Source organism: Sparus aurata, chromosome 1 (genome assembly GCF_900880675.1).
Source record: "Sparus aurata chromosome 1, fSpaAur1.1, whole genome shotgun sequence".
Classification (NCBI taxonomy): domain Eukaryota; kingdom Metazoa; phylum Chordata; class Actinopteri; order Spariformes; family Sparidae; genus Sparus; species Sparus aurata.
Genome location: NC_044187.1, coordinates 23,296,557 through 23,318,892, shown reverse-complemented (window position 1 = coordinate 23,318,892; position 22,336 = coordinate 23,296,557). Strand labels below are relative to the sequence as shown.

Here is a 22,336-nt window from a genome sequence, read left to right as displayed (position 1 = left end):
AAATTGGTCCCCAAACACATTGTTTTAAAGCTGGAAAAGTGGCTATTTAGAAGGGTCCTGCAAATATAAACACAGTAAAACAGTGTTTCCCTATTATTATTCAGTTTATTCAGTCATGCAAATGAATCAGTGAGATTTTTCTCTTTTCTTTAATTTCTTTCCCGAAAATTCATAGTGCACCTTTAATCCTGGTATCACCTTCCTGCAGCTTAACTCAACGAAACACTGACAATAAACATGACAGATCACACTATATTCTGTCTGACTGTGTGGTTTTTTTCTTTGTTTTTTTCTGTGAAACGTGATTTCCAGCTGTAACTGAAGGTGGCTCCTCTTCCTGGTTCTTAAACATCATCTCACTGAGTAGTAATCTACTATGAGATGCTCTGACAAACAACACCAAATGTGTTTGAATTACATTTGTAGCATCAAACTCCTGATGGCCTTAGATGTTGAATCATGAAAGCGGAGTTTGAAAGACTTCTATTTAGACCCCAAAGACAACATGTGGCGTAAAAGTGATGCATATGCATGCGCACACTCTCGCCACATTCTGATCCTTTTGATCCTCTCCTTCTCTTTGAAATGGTGCTGCGCTGTTATGCCTCTTTGCACTTACTGTCACTGTGCATGTGCTCACTTTTCACATGGTTTCGCGGGACAAACATATTTACGTCAAGATTGATTAAAGTTGTATGTTGTAGTGAGTCTTGTTTCCACCCAAGAAAAACAAACAAACAAAAAACATTTTGTATAGCACCCTGTGAATCCATACGTATTCTTTCACGATTTAAGCAGTTGTGCCTGAGCTAAGCTATGTACCTCAACAGCAGAGTCCATATATTCACACCAAGCTGCAGGTTGTTACATAGCCGTGCTCCGCCATCACTGTTCACAGTTCCTCTCGTTCATTATGAGCCCAACTGCGGCAAAATCATCTCTCTGCTCTCTGCTGCTACTTTCATGAAATACGCCTGAACTGTGACAGATGATTTTCCTGCTACTGGCTTCAAAACCTCCAACATGGGTGGAGAAAATACAGGCTGCTACAACGACAAATTGTTCCCGCCCGCCCACACACAATCTCAGGTAGACAACCAGAGGGGTTATAAATAAAAAAAAAGTGTGCAGGAATTTGTGTTAAAGTTTAAGAGAGTGCCGTTTATATAAAAGTGGATGAAGGCGGAGGACAATATAAGGGGAAGGGGAAAATGAAAAGAGGACAATAAACGTGTCACCGAAGTGAAAGAGCGGTGCTGTGGGCTTTTCTGATTTATGGCTTTCAGCAGCTTCCTGCTCACTCCCTCGTCTGGATAGGAGACCCGGTGGCAAGAAGTCAAAAATGTACGGCGTGTACACACACACAAAAACACACACAGAGATCTCTTCAACTGCACTTCCCTCATCACGCTGTCGTCTACATGAAGCCTGCCTTTGAGGCCAGATGCATTAAAGAAGCGCGATAAGTACCAAGATGACCAGTGACCTCAGTTTGAGATTTATCTCGGCTGGGACCGTTCACACGTCTCTCTGATTGCACACTTTCACATCTCAGCCTTGCTGAATGTTTAGATTGATGCATTGCTCCTATAGAACACAATGCTGTGTTTTGTTATTTTTTTTTACTTTATTTATCCGGGAAAGTTTGTTGTTCTTTCTGTTCCTCTTTGGATTTCTTTTTTTGAGGGAGTGGGTCAGTTGATGATTTCAGGCAGCTTGGCCTTTTGCGCTGCGAGTGAAATACTGACATTCAACCAGCAGTTTGGAGAAATCCCACAAATGTGATGCGCAAGCAAGCACGTGTACTGTCAAGACGCCACTAAATCGTGCATTTCCACGATGAACTCCCGTACTCCCAGTGATCAGGGAGGGCTGGTGAGATGATCTTCACTGCAACCTGCCCCTCCTGACAAGTGTTAATAGTAATTGTCAGCTTGTAAAAGAGCCACAAAAGGTCAGGCAGCTAAGTAGTGGAACTTCAATTCATTGTGAGTTTCAGCAGGAGGGAGGAACACAGAGGGATGAAGAGAAGGATGAGCACTGCCTTTTTTTTTTTTTTCAAGAAAGAGTTGAGATTTATTTATTTTCCACTCCTCCGTTCCCCCTTTGTCACTGGATGAACTTGTGATTCAGATAATTCAACTCCTCTCCGCTCTGTTTGACTGCCCAACTGAAGCCGTTTTCATGGCCTATAAATTTTATGGAGAAATTTGTCTCACAGTCAGAAGGAGCCACACTCACTAATGACATCTGCAGCAGGGAAGGCCTGGTGGTTTCCCCCAGAGGAAAAGGGAGAGCAGGAGGAAGAGGAGGAGGAGGAGAAGGAAAAGGAGGAGGAGGAGGAGGAGGGTCACGGCCCATTTCGGAGGAGTGGTAACGCAGCGATGGGGACTTGACAAAGGAATGTGGGGGGTGTGTGAAGGTCAGAGGTTTCCCACCTGCTTAGCATGGCCACGGTGCTGTGGTTGCTAATGAGCCTCAAATAAAATGGTGTTGAGCCTAAATTAAGCATTTACTGCCCTGTGAGGTTGAGGGCACAGGGTTTCTGTGGGCGCAGGTTATTTTTATGATCAGGAGCATCCAAAAGTACTATTTCTGTCTGTATATCAAAACAGGTGCATAGGAAAGGAAGGGGTTATGTGAGAAGCAGCGAAAAAAGAAATAAAATTAACTTTAAAAAAAAAGATGATATACATAGGTTAATGTGGAGGACCCCTCGTTATTAATACCATTTTATAATCGCAGCCCTCCAAAGTAAAAAGAAGTTTGGGTGTCCCTACATTATATCAAACATCACAAATCATTGTAGAAGTGACTCATAATGAATTTTAAATAGACATGTGTTATGGATGCTCTTAAATAGATACAAATTAGAGATTGCTGGTAAAATATTAGTTACTTTTGTAATGTTTTATGACTGTTGATAGCGTCAGAAGCACTGTGTGGCAGTCTGGTCATGAGGGATTATGAATGGATTAAAAAAGACTACACTGCAACAACTCAAAATCTCACCAAGAATACTTCTCTGAGCAAAATATCTCTTTACACTTTATATAAGACACAATCACCAGGAAGGTAGCATTTCACTGAACTAAAGTGGCATTTTTTTCCGGTCACTATGTGCACTATAGATGTTGTCCTCATAGAGAGCATAACCCGCATTTTTTTCACTGAGAATTATGTTTCCAGTGTCGGTTTGAATGAAGAGAGTCCTCAAATTGCTCAGATGAAATGAAAATTCTTCAGAGAAAGATCGTGTGACTTGATCAAAATGTCCACAACATTTGCGAGAGTTTGCTTTTGTTTTGTTTACTGCAGTTTTCTAATGTCAAGAATGAACTTCTAGTCTAAATGACGAAACTACCTGCATCAATAAATTTTGTCATATTTCAGACACTTTCGAGAAGAGTGCATCCAGGTCTTTGGCATTTGTAAAGTGTATTTTACTAAGGAGTTGAAGCCATAAACATTTACCCCACGGAATGAAATCCAAGAGAGGATTCCTGTAACGTCCTTGATCCAAGACTCATCTGCTTATCCTTAAGGCTGAGCCTGCTCATGATGGGAAAACTTTCCAGAGCAAGGTAGGGAGCGCCTTCTCTCACAGGCCTCTCTGTAGGTATTAAAAAAAATAAAAAATGAAAATAAAACCAAGCGAGAGAGACAGAAAAAGATGAACAATTATGATAGTTGATGAATATTTCCAGTGTCTCTCTCAGAATCACAGAGGAGGAAACGCCCTGTCTTTTCCTGCCCGAAGGGCCAAATTAACTCATCTAATCTTCTAATCATCTAAGCTTCAAACACTGTTTATTTTCTCAGCTCACAGCCGCCAATCAGTGTTGGCCGACTGCTTTTCTGTTCTAATTCGACGGATTTAAAATCTTTAGTTAACGTTGTTGGAGCCGAGTGATTGCCTTAATTGCGGAGGCTGTGGGATTAGTATGAATCACGGTTATGGAGGAGCGAGAGTGAGCCCAGTGTAAGCTCCGTCTCATTGTCTCGCACTGACAGCACCGGCCCATCCCTGTCAGCCTCCGGGCCAGCAACGCACAGGACGACCTGCCAGGAGTTATGTGAACCCTAAACACTGCAGATCTGCTAGTCCCATAGAAACCAAACTCTCAGAGTAAATAGACTGGAGGTGATGTTTGACATGAGCAGGGAGAGCTCTTGTTTAGGGAAGATTTGGTGATCAGTCTCGCGTGTTTCCGATGCGCGTCCTCTCCGTGAAAGCCTGAGCGTCGTCCTGCGGATGTGTGAGGGTCTAGGCGAAGGAGACAGGGTTAGGTAATGGCTGGATGTAAAACAATAGAGAGGCCAAGGCTGTGGAGAAACCTTATTATGCTTGGCTTTGATAGCCAGATTGATGGCAAGGAGCTGCGCAATTGATTTACAGCAAATACTCAAGGAGGAGGAGTCCGAAATAGTTCACACTGTGATTATCAGATCAGACGCTGATGGCAGAAAGAAACGTCAGCCACTTGTTCCAGTAATCCGCCTTCACTTTGAAAAGGAAACATTGCTCCATCAGTCAAACACAATACATTTACACACCGTTCCCACTCATAGTCTTCTAATAAAAACAGTACCGCTCTATAAGTGAAAGCAGAGGTTTTTCCTGCTGAGGAAAAACTGTAAATCCACTTAGTTCCAATCGTCATCACGCTCGCGAAGGTTCTTTTGCTGTCGTGCCACCGCATCCGCTCGAGATGATAACGTCTCTGCCAGCGCTGTCAGCTCAGGTTCATTAAGGACTTACGTGTGAGAGAAACGTACAGGATGCGTCCAAACTCTCTGGCAAACAGTGCAGGATCCTGTTAGACTGTATTATGTTGTCACACAGCGGAGCGTTGTTTGGACCAGGGTTTGCACGGATGCTGCTCTGATCAGCGCATCGCTCCTAAAGCTGTCACTCCCTCACGCTATTAAGACAGCTGCTCTTAGTGGGTATTGTTCAGCGCCGAGCTGTGGGGACCTGACAGGCCTAAGGAATCTTTTTTTTTTTTTTCACCCTTATGGGCCTTTCACTGTTATAGCCTTGAATAGGACCTGCCAATGTCATCCTCCACCCATGGCATTTTTATGGCATAGCTGACACACACACAACGCACCCTCGTCAGGCCTCCATTTACCCCTGCACTGTATGTCAGCTGGTGTTTTCCCATAGACATGAATCGGAGGAGATCTTTTCCAGGCTGCAACACTTTATCTTGGAATTACTCACGCAAACACTCACGCAACACACACCACACACACACACACACAGAAACACACTCTTGAGAACGATGGACGCACAAATACAGACAGATGGGCAGAGAGAGTCTCTCTCAGGCATGTGCACACACTTCCATGCACACACACCTTCTCACACACACACACACACACATACCACTCAGACAAAAGAGCCTTGATTACTCAGCAAATGGATGCACCACTGATCACAGGCCAGCCCTTTTACAAACTGGCCTATTATGCGGTCTCAGCGTGGGGTGGAAGTGTTGCAGGGGCCTGAGGCTGTGTGGCTGTGGAGGGCTGAAGGACTGGTTTGGTGTGTGTGTGTTTGTGTGTGTGTGTGTGTGTGTGTGTGTGTGTGTGTGTGTGTGTGTGTGCACATGCACTGAGGCTGAGAAGTGCTCCCATGCTGCGCTGCCTAACGAGAGGGCAGGTCAGCCATTAAATGGGCACTAATGCGGGAAATTGGAGGCCATTAGGCCTTTCTTTGTTGTTGTGCCTCTGTGTGGCTAGTTAGACTCTTGAAAAAGGAAAGGCCTTATTAGCCCCCACATGAAGACAGAGAGTGAATATATGGGCCACTTTGCTCGGCACAGAGCAGGCCGGCGTGCTGCTGGAGGCTGCTGCAGACAGTGGGGCCCTCTGTGCACGAAAGTAACGCACAGTTGAAATGGTGTTAATGTGTCGAAGGTTTTTCCGGTGGCGTTTGTGTTTTTCATTTTGTTTCTGAAAGTTTGCAGATTGGTAGGAGAGTAGAAAAATGCACTTAAACTTGAGCATTATGCTGGTTTCTTTCATCAAATGATCCTATGACAAAACATCGAAGAACACATTTTATTCCCATGCAAGTTTTTTCTCCAGAAGAGCTTGCACATTCACTCCAAAGTAAGACGGGCATGTTCATGGCTATTTATTTTGTGGAGTAGTAATTCCAGCTTTATGTGCCTAAAATGCATTTGCTTCAGTGTGAATATACACAGCCTGAGTGTTCTTCTACAGGTCTGCAGGATTCCCTAAATATACTGTATGTCCATACAGAAAATAGGCAACAGTGCAATAACATCATATGTAAAAAGTATGATTTCTATAAAGACTGCTGCTATTATAAGTGACTTTTTAAAGTGGCAAGTTGCGTCGCTGCTTGCCGCACACACAGGAAAGTAAAAGCAGGGATCGAGGAAATGACATTGATGCGTGAAGGACAAGAGAACGAGCATTAAAGCTTACAGAGCGACAAAGAGAAATAAAAGAGAGAAAACTATGAAAGGTGGACATAATGATAGCATCAAGTGATGAAACACCAGCAGGTTTAAATTGTGTGAGATTTGATTATTGTTGGTTTAGTAGTTTATTCAGTCTGAATTACGGCAAAAATGAGTTTTCCTGTACTCAATGATAATGATTTTTCTAAAACTTAATACAATATTTTTTTTGTATTCTATTTTGACGGTGTTCAGAGTGGAGAGGAAAAATTGCACTGTACGGGGAAACTTTCCTTCAGCTGTGCATGTGACAATAAATGCTTTGAGTCTTGAGTACTTGTGCTGAGCGGTGACTTGTAGGAGGAGCTGTATAGATATTCAGTTGTGTATTTACTTTTCAGTCTACTGGTAAATCCCTTGCTTAACACTAACCTTCGCTCCGCTGCTTATAGCTTCATGAGGGATCCCTGCTCTCTCGGAGGCAAGGCGGTTCTCATAGCTCTTTAATTGTGTCAGTCTGATAATCAGACTATTTTATCACCCTCTGACAGAATGTGCATCTCAGACTCTGTCTGCGCTGCTGGGAATCGCATAATTTTACCAAATATGAGAAAACATCTGAGTGTTAAATAATGAAATGGAGAAAAAGGAGAAATAAATAAACAGTCAGACCAGTGTGTGAAGGCAGCCTGACGGCGAATGGAATCTGTCCACTGGAAATCAGTCCTCACCGCATATTTTATCTGCCTTTGATAACCCTGCAGGACTGATGAATATTCTGTGTGACTTGATCTCAATTAGCCAAGTCTCCTCGAGTCAGGTCTGGGATTTAACAAGCAGCGGCCTGATCTCCTTCCCTTCCTCTGTCCACCTCATCTGTTCTATTCCCCCCTCTCCTTATCTCTCTCTATATTTCTCTCATCCTTGGTACAGTGTCTGTGAGGGTTATTAAAAAATACAGCTGCGGCGGTGAAACATGGCCTTCTTTGGGAGCAGCTGAGCTCCAGAGTTTAGTTGGGGTCATTAGAGACCGAGTGAAGAGGGCTGGAGGGCTCGCAGGGGGCTAAAGTGCTGCAGCTAATTGGCTGCAATAAAATAATTAAATTAGCCTGATATAATCTCTGCAGTGGGCGCCTCATCTCATCCTCCTCGCTCTTCCCCTCTTCCCACTCACCCGTACCCCTCGCTCCATCACACCGTAGTTTTGTGGCATTTCCAGCGCACACTGACCCGATCTGTGCACTCAGACATGCTGACCTTAAACTCTGCTCACAAACCGCTCTTTTCTTTGTTTGCACTCTGGATGTTTCTCTCACACCCTGCAGCATTGTGGACCAGCACAAATGAGAGGGGTGAAAATGTAATTGTTGGTTACCTCTGCCAAGGAGGTTATGTTTTTGTGTATTTGTTGGTTCATGAGTAGGATTACAATCTGACAGGGTTACTTTTCTTTTTAACCCCCCCAAGGACAGTAACTGAATATCAGTTAATCAAGAAAATAATCACCAGATTAATTGACAGTGATTAAACACCTTTTGTCTATTCCTTACTATTCAGTTAACTGTCTTTGGGGAGTAAAAAAAGGCATTATTTTCATATTTTAGGAGCTGGAATCAGAGAATTCTGACTTTTTTTCCCTTGAAAATGTTCTCAAAGAAATTGATCCATTGTCAAAATAGTTGGCAATTGTGGGAGCTCTACTTTGTGAAAGGTGTTTTGAACAGAAACCTTTGAAAATGTGTGTCATTGCTGTTATTTTTTTTAAGCCCACGTTGCGCTGCGTCTTCTTTCCTGTTTTTCTGTGATTGAATTTTTTTTTTTCACCGAGACTTAAAAGAAGAAATGCGTGGTGACGCGTAGCAGCATTTTAGAAAGGGGAGCTGATGCCTATCGGAGGAAAAACAAGCACAGACTTCCTGTGTCTCTATGAAGACAAATAACAGTTTAATTTATAAGGCGTGAAGACATTTGTAGATCCTTTCTGCAGTAATTGAACACAGAATAAAAATAGAATTAAACTGGCAATAGTAAATTATATTTATATAAGGCCATAATTGTATCCAAAGAGAACATTGAACACAAAACACAGAGCGTGTCCATCATCATCATCAGAAAGCCCTCAATTAGCTCTCATTTGATGTGGAATTTCCCGCCTTTATCATGCCAGTGACTGGATCAACAAACAAGATATAAAGCAGTATTGTTCTAATTTATAAGAGGCTAAATAAACAGCGGCCATGATTTATAAGTTGATATGTAACAGAAAAACATACAGAACATCCTGGTTACTGAGTGTGTATAAACATTTCTGTAATGGCTCGGTGTTTTGGCTCAACAGTTCTAATGGAGGCTGTAAAGGGAATTAATTCTTCAGTTGTTTTGGGAGAAACAGTCATTATCAGCCATTATTTCTTCATAGCGGCGTTCCATCATCGCTGAATCACATTTTCTTCATTCGTGTGGTCCGACGTCAGCCTAACGAGAGGCACCGGGGTTACTTGTCACCAAGGTGGTGTTTTTATATCGTTCCTGCCTGCCTGAGAGAATATCAACACTGAGTTAAGCTGGCCACAAAATGATTGTTTGTGATGTCTGCGTTTGAGAAGAGGTCCCAGACATTAAAGGATAATTAATGGCGCTGTTGTTTTTTTTGCCACTTTGTGCCAATCGTTGAAATGTTGCCCCACTATCTGTTACTTGGAGAAACATTTTTCTCCTGTCTGTCTACAGTCAGAATAGTTACACAAGTATGAGAAAACATTATTTTATTACAGTAAACATTGGACCAGAATTGGCTTCTCTAGATCTGCTTTTTCATGTTTTGTGTTGTGTTTTTAATACTAGTGCTGTACTCTGTTTGCTTCTGTGGAAAGAGGTGGAATACTGTACAGTAAGTATGGATGTATCAGATGTACTGTCAGCTTATTTGTTCTCCAAGACTCAATTTTTCTGAGGTTAACACACTTTTCACTCAGCTATTTTTTGATGGTTTTTTTCATGAACTCAAAAGTATGTTTCACCGTTACACGTTAAACAGCCTGACTGTACGTAAAATGGTTCAACAGGAGATTTGCCTCAAAGCACAACAGTAAAATACGGTGAGGTGACCGTGATCGCTGAGGAGGAGTTGGGCCACACTGGATGCTTGTGCAGTGCCTAGCAGCTGCGTGGCTGAGCTGCTCACTGCAGCGCGGCTCCTGCCTGCCCGATCTGTTTAGACAGAGTTTGCCTTAATATGATGATGATTATCAATTAATAAGATGACATGATTTTCCTTTACCCCTGTTGAAAGAGCGTGAAAGCTGGAGCAGGGGAAGAAAGGGAGGGAGGCAGAGAAAGAAAAAGAGAGAGTGCACAGGAAAAACAGTGTCCTTCACCTGTCAGGTGTTCGCTTCATGTCTGTGACATATTCTACAGATACAGACATTAAAACTGCAGTAAAATGCTGACTTGATGTCGATATGACTGCATACAGGTTGTTTTCAGGTATTTGCTGAAAAAAACACAGTTCAAAATAGGTGAGACTCTGAATCTCGAGATGACGCCCCGCTGCAGCTCGCTTGGCTCGCACTTGAGTATCAGGACTCACGCAGCCTGAAAGTCAGACTGAAGAAACCCCTTTGATTGAATGCCTGAGGCTGATGATGCATTAAACATAAACATTACTGGCAACTGAGTAATATTTCAGTCCTGTCACTGTACCTGTACTTGAGTACAGATGTTTTTTAGTGCTCATTCCACCACTGATTCTGAGTGCATTTGCTCACAATACTCGCGCTCTTTTACTTGTAAAGGAGTGTTTTTTGAGTTTACTGTTGCTACTCTTACTTAAAGGATCATCTTCCACCAGCGCTATTCAGTGACTTGACACCTACAGGGAGAAATGAGAGTCCCTGCCAAGAAATAATCCTTCACACGTATAATGCTTTAACAAACTTTTCAGCTGGATTTATGTCTTTTCATTTATGAGGTTTTCATTTTGTATGACTGCAGACAGACAAAGTATTTTCAATGCCTTACTGTGGCTTTGAATTGCCTTGTTGTTGAAAGGTGTTGTGCAAATAAATCAGCGTTGCCTTTAAAAAGGTAAATGTCAAAGAAAGAAGGGAAATAGGCAGTTTGACATCGATATTCTGTAATCTGTAAGAAACAAATAAACATTAAAACTAAAGGCAGGGATTTAAATTAATTGCTTTGTGCCCAGTGCCTGTGTGCGAGTGTGTGTGTGTGTGTGTGTGACACACGACCACACACTAGTTGCTCACACATGGATTGGATCTCCGAAATGGATCGAAATATGGTGTTTGGTTCGGCACACATCTGATCCTTTTGCTGCAACTGGCAGCAAACTTCCCAAACATGTGTGTTATGTTTCCCCATCATCCCCCAGAGAGAGAGAGAGAGAGAGCAGGCATTAAGTGTGTGTGTGTGTGTGTGTGTGTGTGTGTGTGTGTGTGTGTGTGTGTGTGTGTGTGTGTGATGGAAAGATGGATGCCTTACAGACTGCCATGATTTAATTTAATGCACCATACTGTACAGGGAGGTATCAAGTTGTTCTAGATATTTCGGGGGCACAGTTTATAAAAACATTTGCAAAAATTAGTCATATTGAATATATACGTCTTTAAACTCTCTGTTAAACCTCTCCCGACCCTGAACACGGCAACATACATACATATACTTATTGGGATTAGGACACCCAATATTTTTTTGAGGAGGGAGTTTAGAAGTTAATCTGATTACTTTTGGGAGCGCCCATTGGATTAAAAGTCAACTGTTCATGTGCAGACTCCCCTTGGTGTTTGTTTAAAAGTGGGGGACAGAATAGCAGAGCTCCTGCCGCTCCCCGGCTCACAGGCCGGGGTGTTGGATTCTGGTTTTCTGCCCTGTTTTGAAAGGAGCAGTGGCAGCAGGGAGGCTGACATCTCCTGAGAGACTGTGACCTCCTTAGACCTCACAAAAAGACCGAAAATATCTATTTGATTGACAGAAAAGACAGGAGAGTATCGGTGTGCACATTAAGTTTTCTGGGTTTATGCAGCTCTTGTTTCTTCATGTGTTCCCTTAAATTTTGGGGGGGGGGGCAGCCACAAGTGCAATCCAGCAAGTGAAATGAGCGTGAAAGTGGCAGAGATCAGTTGTTTGAGTTTCTCTTCAGACCAAATCAAGGCTGTGACCGACATTGCTCAATTACCAGGCTTATCGTTTAAGTACGACGAGCTTAACCTCAACCTCCAGCTCTGCTGCTTGAATTTTCCCTCTAATTAGCGTCGGGGAGACTGCCTCCGCGCTGCCTTACGAGGCTGAGGTCAGTTGATAGAGGCTGGGAACCACTCAAAGAAACTAATTAGCCAACTTTCCAAAACACACTCAGACACGGCGCTCAGGCCCACGTGTTTCTAGGATGAGCGGGAAACATCAGCAGCAGATAAACAAATCAGTTTCCTGTTAATTCTGCACTCGGAGACTGAAACAGCGGCAAAGCAGGATTTTTTTTTTTTTTTTTTTTTGTCATTTCTGATACGCTGCAGAAGGTGTTGAAAAGCTTTGGGTAAGCTTAGCTTTAACCAGATAACTCAATTACTCTTGTTTTAAAGGTATCAGTTCACACTTGTTTTTACTGCTCACCTGGGGGCGGTTACAGCCGCACATGGACACACTGATCCAGCCTGAAGCAGTTAACTTGATTGAAAACAGGCCAAACATTTTAGGGTGTCCCATAAAGGAAATGTAGTCTTTGTTAACATGAATTATGAAAATGAAATCTCAGCACTTTATAGATTAATAGAGTTACAGAACAATTCTAGAGTAATTCTCATGTGATCTAATGTAGTCATATTAACAACTAAGGGAAATGTTGACTCACAGGAAGCTCGGAGCAAAACTCTTTAAAGTGCACCTGGTGTGCTCGGCATGTGTGAGTGTGTTTTGGTGTGAATGGCAGCAGTGTGGCTTTTGTTTGCTGTGAAGATGTGTGAGCTGATTGCTTGGCTGAAATAAACTTCAGCTCAGCTTTTGTGTCACACTGAAGGGCAAGAGCCCTGAATCCTGCTGCTTGTAAAGTGCAGCCGCGAGGAATGTTGTGTGCTTCTGTGTGTGTGTGTGTGTGTGTGTGTGTGTGTGTGTGTGTGTGTGCGTGCGTGCGTGCGTGCGTGTGCTTTTATTTTTGCGGTCGTCCTTAAAAAAAAGATGGCAGGTATTTCAACATTGTTTCCTGACTCTGGTTGCGACACAGAGGATACCTCCCCTTCAGTATTGTGCTGCGTTTTTCGAAGCAGTGCACAAGATTTAACTCATTTTTTAGTCTTTCGAGAGCAGCAGAAATGATCTCACTTTTTTACATTCAAGGATCCAGGCCATTTTGTGCAACACTGGGTTGCACAACAAGATTTTAAGATTGTGGTGCCCTTCATGCGACACACAGGGAACACACATATTGAATTTAGTGTAGAAAAATAGCAACATAAACATTAACTTATATACATACATTAGAGCTTGACCAATACTAAACATTTGCGGCTAGTACCAATATTAGGGAGCAAAATCCTCTATCATTCCAAATGTTCCTGTGTATCACCCAGTATGCACACATGTTTTGCAATGATCCCTCGAATGTGGTTGTTGAACACAAACTGTGTAATGGAGGCAAAGTGTCTGATCATGACCAGTAGTGTCATCAAACACAAGATGATTTTTACCTTGATAAATGAAAGAAAACCCCACATGAATGGATACCAATGAGACGTGTCACTGACAACTGTTTGTTTTCATAACGCTGCAAGGTATCTGCAAAGCTCCTACTTTACAAATCCTCGATCATTTTTAATTAAATGTTCCTTAATTTGGACGAGGTTGGGATGATGTAAAGCTCATGAGACACTTGGACCAGCGAAAACACCGCTTCCTACTTTGTTTTGTTCAATGTAGACGGTGTAAGGGATATTGTGTGAACAAGCTCCCATCATGCTCAGTGTCAGCGAGTTTAGGTAAAGTGCCTCTCACTCGTCCCCATTATCTGACATAATACCCTCTGAAGCTTGATACCGTCGAACACAATGTGGCCTCCTGCCCCACACCTTCACATCCAGCCTGTCACCTCTTCAGTGTCCAACATGCCTCCCAGGGCAGCAGCGTTATTCTCACCGGGGCGGTGTTGTCCGAAAGAATTCCCCCATCTACATTTAGCCAGGGTGTGAAACAATCTTTGTAGTGTAACAGAGACGTGTCTGTGGGTCTGAGGTCTGCTGTCTCTACAGTGATCCCTGTTACCTCCAGGCAGGCTCACAGATAGCTTTCACAGACTGTGGCCCGGAGAGACTGAACCTGCCCTCTGTCATTTGCGAGCTGGATTGACAGCCGGCTCAGGTGATTCCTCACAGTGACACAGATCATTACAGATCATTTCACTGTGTTATTGATTTATCTCTGTGGATGAAAAAAAAGGCCAATGCAGTCACAAAATAACTATGAAGGAAGGGAACATTGATCCTTCAATTCACAACAGTTTTTTGCAAAGACACACAGACACAGACACAGACACACACACACACACACACACACACACACACACACACAGAGGGCTGTGAGGGGGCTTTAGGGGTTTTCCAGTGGGGCCAGGAAGCAAAGAATCTGCCCCGCTGTATGAAAGGCGGACAACATGAGTCATGCTCAGGTGTAAATCAAGCTTAAGACAACAATGAAAACATCAGATCTGTGTCACTTTAAGGTACGGACGAGACCAGATCCAGTCAGGTGAGCCAGCAGGAGTAAAGATGATCGTTTTGAAGCTGATTTTCCCAGAAAATATGACGAAAATATCATCAACTTGTGCTCTCATTGCATTAAAAGTCTTCACACTGAGGCTTAAGACCAACAGTGTGAAGCAGAGGGAGAGCAAGCAGAGACACATCACTAATTAAACCCCTGCTGTCCTACAGGAAAGACAGAAAGTCACTACTGATAAGGCACAGAGCTGCTCATGTGCATGTGCGTGTGTGTGTACTGTATGTGTATTTTAGAAAAGATATTGTAATTAGGTCCTTGGAGTGGAGAGAAGGAGTCTCTGGGGTCCACACACAGGCACACATCCAGAAAAAACACAGCGAGAAACTCACACACTACACACATACTCTCTCACACACACACACCAGTTAGAAGCCAGGTTGAGGGATGGTGAAGGAAGTGAGCGCTGTCCCCCATCGTCATCCATTATGACGGGCAAGTGATGAGAGGAGCCGCGCGATGAGGTGGTGCAGAAAAACATGCACGGATGAACCAACCAGGGAACTCCAGCTGAACCAAAATTGTTCATACACACACACACACACACACCCACATGGTACAGTATGTACCCCCACACAGCCGAGCCACAAACTGTATCAGAAGTGTTGCAGTTAATAATGCATGAACGTGTCTGCGGTGCTGGTGGAGGACCAGTGTCTCGGACGGCCGGCCCTAATGAAGTTGGGCACGTCTGCCTCAGTCCGCTGCCAGGGAGTCATGAATAAACATCAGCCGGCTAATTAAACTCAGCGCGGGCAACTGTACTCATCAGTAAACAAGCGGCAGCGAGGGGTCTTGCACGCGCTCGCAGGGACTCGCAGGGAGCAGAGAGGATGGTAATGCCGGGCCTTCACTTTCTGTTTAGTACAGTTTGGACTCCAGAGAGACCGACAGGACCTTGAGGACAAAGAGGGAGAAAAAGGGAGTGCGGAGTGGAGAAGTAGTTGAGTAACGGATGGAAAAAAGGCAGCTGGAGAGAAAAGAGATGTAGTGTTTGACCTCATTCTGAGAGGAATTTAAAATCTCCCACCTTTGAATGGCCGCGTTACCGTCCTTTAAATACCTGTAGGCCACTCAGTCTGCAGTGTAGCTGGTTTTGTGTTTCACTGACTTAAATTCAGCATTTTTGTGAAAAACCCAGCGTACTCCTGAAAACTCAAATGTAATTTGAGCGTCCAGTTTCATATCTCAGCCCAGTCTCTGTTCATACTGTACATGTAAACAAACTTAGTGTTATATCTGTTATCACACCATCAAAAACGTGCAGGGCTCCAAACCTCCGCTGACTTCTCGGCATCTTATCAGCACCGTGCTGCCCAGATCTCTCTGATCGTGTGCGTTAAAAACATCATGACGGCATTATCACCTGTCACAAAACTACCACAGTATATTTAAATTCGGACCCCTTTATAGCAGAATAACAGAAATAGAAATATAACCAAGGCATAGTCCACTATACAGAATTTACATCGACTCACATTACACATAAGCATTAAAATGTCTTAAGAACCAGACACTTGTTATAGATTTGTTGAGTTGTGTACTTACATCTGAAGTGCGTGCAACAATATTTAAACCCTGAGAAATCTCAGTTTTACTTATCTTATCTTATCTTATCTCATCCTTTCTTATCTTATCTTATCTTATCTTATCTTATCATCATTATTGATTTATCTTGTATCCTAGCTGTCCTAATGCTCTCTTTTTAATCAGTGTGCTGTAATATATTGTTTTAGTTTTTTTTGTTTTGTTTTGTTTTTAGGGTGCCTATTGTCATCTGGCCGGGGACTACAGCAGGATATTAGCCATGTTGGCTAAAGCTGCCCTTTTTACTGTTGTTGATGCAGTTAATTAATTGGGATTGTCTTCGATATAATAAACTAATAAACTAAACTAAACTAAACTACTCGAGGTAACATCGTGTTTGAATTGGTGGCTATGACTTGTGTTGCTTTGGGAAAGACCAGCAGAGAGTGAGGGAAGGAAGTCAGCCAAAGTGACTGAAAAGTAACTTTAGTAAAACTTTAATGCATCGCGTCATTTCTGCCTGAGTCACATCAGATAGATTTTTAACTCTTTTAACGCTACTTCACGATGTCATCAGACTCCTCATATCCAGCCTTTTGTTTCCATTCTTGTACAGTGTTGTACATTGTTCCACATAGCAGCAGAAATGACATACTGTGCATTTTAACCAACTGTATATCATCTTGAAAGGGGTGTAGGTATGATCGTGAATGAACTTATTCCAGGCTGTCTGTAGTGCAGAGCTCATTGGATGTCCGAATATCATCACATTCTTGCAGGATGGTTATATCACTAACTGATACAAAGGCTATAATGGATGGATGTGGATGGATCGACGAATACAAAGGCATTATTTTTCGTTCATGTCGATACAGTTCAATAAAAAGGAACAGACTTTATCATAAGGAGATGGATGATAGGAATAACTGGCACAGTAACCTGTTTGTTTCCCTCCTTATGTAACCTGTTTGCGTCCTGTTCTGTTTCCTCACGCACAGCTTGTAACTGCAACCTTCACGCCCGAAGGTGTCGTTTCAACATGGAGCTGTACAAGCTGTCGGGGAGGAAGAGCGGAGGAGTCTGCCTCAACTGTCGCCACAACACAGCCGGACGGCACTGCCACTACTGCAAGGAGGGCTACTACAGAGACCTGTCCAAACCTATCTCACACAGGAAGGCCTGCAAAGGTAAAGTGCTCTTGATATGTTTTCTGGCCACCACGCTCACCTCTATCCATTTCTCGATGTGTCTTTAACTTTTGCAACGACATGATTGGAGTTCTCTCGAACTGTAGATACTTTCCAAGCTAAAATCTTGTGTTTCTACACACTCAATACACTATTTAGGTCTGATAAGAAACAGTCTGAGATGAATTACAGGAAGTGGGGGAAGCCAGCAGTCTTCATTCCAGAGCCTGTCTCGCCCTCATCTCCCTCTGTCAGCGGAGATGAGTTGGGGGTCTGTTGGGATTGTGGAGGTCGTGGTGGTATGGGCGGGTCGGGCTGGGTGTTCCCTCATCGACAGTTGAGTTATTTGGCTTATTTGCGAGGGGGAAGGGGGGGCAATGGGATGACAGGACAAGCAAAACAAACAGAGGTGAGGTGTGAAGTGATCCCTGGTGCAGGTCAAAGACGAATGAGGACCCAGGGAAGATCGGTGAAAGAGGGCTGCAGGACTGAGAGGAAAGGAAAGGAGGAGACAAACCTCAGGTCCAGATGGGGAGGCGAGAGAGTGAAAGATGGCAGGGAGGAAAGGTAGGAGGAAGAGGAAGAGAGGAAGACGACAGGGAACATGCCCCCACGCAGGTGTGCTTGCTGCTAAGTGCTGGATGAATCGCCTGCCATCAGCCCTCACCGTGGCTAATAAGGGTCAAAGAAAGAGAGGAGGAAAGGGGGGGAGGTGATTGAAAAGAGAGAGGGTATGTTTTCTCACCTCTTCTATAGCTGCGGGGAAAGATAACAGGAGCTGAATCCCTGTGCAAACAAGTCTAGAGACACCTCCGAGTCGCTCCGCATAGATTCAGCTCACACAGAAATACATGCATACCTGTCCGAGGGCTTCAGAGCGCTCACGTCCGAGGGCAGTCCATGAGGAAACATAAGCCGCCTACTGACAGTTTAAGCCCAGAGTTTTCTCACATCATTCACCAGGGAGTAAATAAATAAACTGACCGTATAGTGAGTTTGACAGGAGGTATGTCTGAAGTGTAAAGCATCCGCAAAAGAATCAGACAAGACAACGATCAGTAAAGATGTGTTTTATTGAAATCATCTCACCTGAATGGTTTAACAGTGATTCCTTGATTCAATTTTCCGCCCTTTTCCTTTCACAGAGAGCGGATTTGCTTCATGCTGCTGTAACAAAAACATTTATCAAATGTGTATCCAACATGCTGCAGCCAACGAGCACATTTCATCCTCCGCATGAACATAAATCCATAACAAAAGCTCTCTGACTAATGCATCCATTTATTCACCCCTCCCCTCATGAGCGATATTCCTCCACTGACATTAACACCTTTCCGTGGCTTTGGGCCCATTCTCCTGTCGAGCAGGAATGCAAACACACATTCATCATGGCGGGACGTTGTGTATCATTAACCCCTATCCTCTGCTGTGTCTAGCAGGGCGAGCTAATTGTGGAGATTTAACCTCTTTTTTGTTGTTTTTGTTTTTACATCCCTTCTCATGTGTCCGAGACTTGATTCTTTCAGCGTCCCATAACTCACTTTCATGAGGGTTTGTTTCTCGAAGCAGCAGAAAAGGTTTCGATGCCTCGAGGTCCTGTGGTGCATTTCACTTGCAGACTAAAAAATACAGTTTACAACATGCAGTAGACAAAACATTAATGCAAAGCATAAAAGCTTAATAGCTGTTGCAAATTGGGAACATTTGTGCCAAAATACATTGTTTTACCTGTCTTCGTTTTATGTTCATGTCTTGTAAATAATTCAGTATTATTTGAATTAGTAATTAATTGTATTATTCACTGATTCTTTTGCATTTTTAATCAGCAAACAAATGACAAATTTGACGATTACTGACTGCTTCTCATTACTGTTTTATACTGCTTAGTATTTTAATCAGCTTTAACGAGAGACCTCGGGAAGCAAGTGGGAACATTCGGTTCACCAGAAGAGAGCAAATTCATGATCAGTTTTGCCACAGAACCAAATAAAAGCAAAAAAACATGAGTGAAAACCTCAGCTCATGTAACGATAAAATGTTTTCACCACAGCTAGAAAACGGCCTGCCCGCGGTAAGAAAAATCAGTCTCCACTGATGTGGAAATCCAGTCTCATACTATCTCATATGATGACTGTTTTGATGTCTAGAAACTTTGGATAAATGAGCCACGAAGTGAAAGTCAAAACAGCGCGTCAAAGTCTGTGAAAAATTCACCTGGTATGGGCCTCTGGCATGTGGAGTAAACTCATGTGTAGTGTATCTGGATATGTGGGGCTGGCTCTGTGTTCTATGTCTGTGTGCAAAGCTTTCTGATAGCTGGTGCTACTGATTTCTGAGCCTAACAGGAACTCCTTCATCTTCATCTGTCCTCCGTGCATGGATTCCGCTTTTCTCATCTGTCCGACTCGCTCTCGCTGAGGGAAAACATGCCTCTTGTTTGACATGTACATGCATCATTTCGTCTTATTTCTTGTGTGCATTCAACTTTTACAAGGAAACTTGTATTAACTGTTGGAGCGCCGTTGTGAGTCGCGACCACCTAAACAGAGACCGAGTCACAACAAAGAGTGTCCCACATTGCATGATACACAATAAAATGTGGAACTTGCAAAACATAGGCTCTCCTTAAATTGATCTGATCCATATTTGCATCAAAACACCCACAGGAGAAAAAAATGAAAATTCCTCTTCAATCGTCTCTTTTATTGCCGTAATAAGTGTACCATGAGATATAATAATCAGAAAGCATTGCCGGGATGAATTTTATGTGTGGGAAATGTTACTGTTCTGTATACACAAGAAGGAGCTGAAATCAACGTAACCATCTTTATCAAACACACTCTTTCCATGTTTTACCATTGACCTAACATGGTACAGTGTTTTTTGGGCAAGCATCAGGGTTTTCTGGGTCACTCTTGTCTTGTCATAGAAACCATCATTAAGTACAGAATGCATCAAACAATTCAGTGATATCCCCGCAGTGTGTGTTCTTGACTGGTCTCAAAATAAATCCAGAGTCCTCTTTGTCTGAGACTAGACCACAATGTGGTTGTTTCAGGCAGGAGACCTTCAAAAAGTGGTTCGAGACCTTTGATAAGACGAAGACCCACACTGTGTTTGATTGACTCGTAATCTTGTGCTTGTTAGCGCTCAAACAGCTACAATAATGTTAATTAGAAAACGCTATTAGAGCTGAAACAAGTCGATGTATCAAGTTTTATTTTAGCTATATAGCACCAAGTCACATAAAGGTTCTCTCATGACACTTTTCGCATCAGGTGTAGACCGCAAGTTGAAACAATAAGATGACAAATCAATCAGTATACTGACCATAATTCTGATAATCAGTCGTACTTTGAAATTCCTGAACATTCTCAACTCTCAGCTACTCAACTATGGAGATTTGCTGCTTTTCCTGCTATTCTATGATTTTCTTTTTGTTTTGGACGAAACAAGAAATCTGAAGACTTCTGAGGCCTAAGTCCAAAAAAATCAAAACTTCCAAAAGGCAGTCAACAAAAAGGCAACATGAGCATCCATGAGCGAAACGAAACAATAATACAAAAAAACAGAGGACGAAATGTAAAGGGATGTGGAACAAAGCATTACGTACATGAAAAATAATTGTCGGATTGATCGATAATGACAATCGTCCTTTGTTGTAGCTCACTCAGTCATTACTCTGAACACCATTCATGTTATTCTCATTACTTAACATCAGTCCCGCCATGAGTAATTTCACTGTCATCAACTTACAGCCCAAAAGTGTGCCTCAGCATCAGCTCACCGGCCTCAGTGGAGTTTCACACCATTGAAATAAGCTTTACAATAGTATTATTGTTATAAGATAATGACAGTCCCATTGGATCATAGCAGGAGCTCAGTCACGTCACACACTCATTACATCAGAGTCTCCACGCTAGTGAATGCTAAATCTCCTCACCCACATCAGAGACTCACTTCTGACTCCCTCACATTCTCCGCTGCCTCTCACCGAACTAAAGTATAAACACATTTCATCATGATTTATAAAATTGTCAACTTACCCAAACTGTTTTGTTCAATTTAATCCATGAAATTTGCCAGAGTTTTTTGCGCCTCCCACCTTCCCCCAGCCATGTGTAATAATAAGCAAACACTGTCCAAGTTCTACTGAGGTATTCAGTTACATCAAAACAGACTTACAGTAAAGGAGCTGTGCTAATTACTCCGGGCTGACAAAATGATACGAAGCATGAACTGTTTCTTTTGCCAATTAAAACATTTTTGCGAACTATATTTGGAAAGTTACAGATGAAGAGATTGAAGACTTGTGTCACTGTGTTACATAGTCTCTCTCTCTCTCTCTCTCTTTCTCTCTCTCTGTCTGTTAAGGCTACCACACACAGCTTTTTCCCTGCGTCAAACACCTATACGTGCTGTCAAAGTTTCGCCCTGCCAAATTCTCTCAGGTTTACCACATCATAACTCAGGATAATTCAATGAAACTTAAACCGCAGAACTAATTTCTGTCCGCTCCTCAAGCAGCACGAGTGCTGCGCCGAAGTGACAGCAATTAAGAGGTTTGGTTATTTATTGAACTGGCGGAGAAAGAGAAAGAGTGAGAGAGAGAGAGAGAGAGAGAGAGCGAGCCCTTTCACCGTGTGGCTTTTGGAGGAGAGTGAGTGCAGGTCGAGGAGCACAAGAGTTTGCTTTTATATGCGTAATACAATCCCCCCCCAGAAAGCAGCTCATTTCCATAGGAGGCCATTGCAAGTCAAAGAGAGCAGCGGCTCATCCGCTGAGGAGCGAGCTGTGCCCGGTGGCTACATTCACACGCCGAAATGTTATAACTTCACCCCTCGTTGAGTAAAAGTGTAAACACAGAGTGTGTTTCAAGCAGCTCTTGTTTGTATCTTGAACTGTTTGAAGGCTCTGACATGCACGAGTTTAAGTTAAAAAGGTGGTGGTGAGATGTGAACAGACAGCAGCACTCTGGGTGGTCTCTCAACACTTATAAATCAGATAAGGAACATCACTCTTCCCTGATAGGCTTAATCAGCTGTCAGTCATCCCTGTTTGTCATCCTGTTACTGATTTTATAACCCTGTCTGCAGTCTGTTTTAAAAGTTACTGCTATGAATGTTAGAGAGACTACTGCTGTTTCTACCACAAGTACTGCAGTTGTTAGAGTTAGTTACTACTTCTCTTGCTGCAAGACTTACTGCTTCTGTTACTGCTATAACTAATACAAATACTACTTTACTACTGTTACTGTTACTACTGTTTCTGCTTTAAGAACTACAAATACTGTTACAACCAAATATCACATATACCTCTACTGTTACAACTAAGAATATGACTGTTGACTACTGCAGTAACTACTACTTTTACAATTACGGGTAGTACAAATAATAATGCTAC

General features: G+C 42.8%; 1 protein-coding gene across 2 annotated transcripts in view; it reads left to right on the top strand.

Annotated features, from left to right (window-relative positions):
* Positions 1-22,336, top strand: part of ntn1a (netrin 1a) — a 69,981-nt gene that overhangs the window by 20,179 nt on the left and 27,466 nt on the right. For both annotated transcript variants that reach the window (XM_030434183.1, XM_030434176.1), the window contains exon 3: positions 16,745-16,933. In XM_030434183.1, coding sequence (XP_030290043.1) covers positions 16,745-16,933 — 189 coding nt within the window. The remainder of the gene's footprint in view (positions 1-16,744; positions 16,934-22,336) is intronic.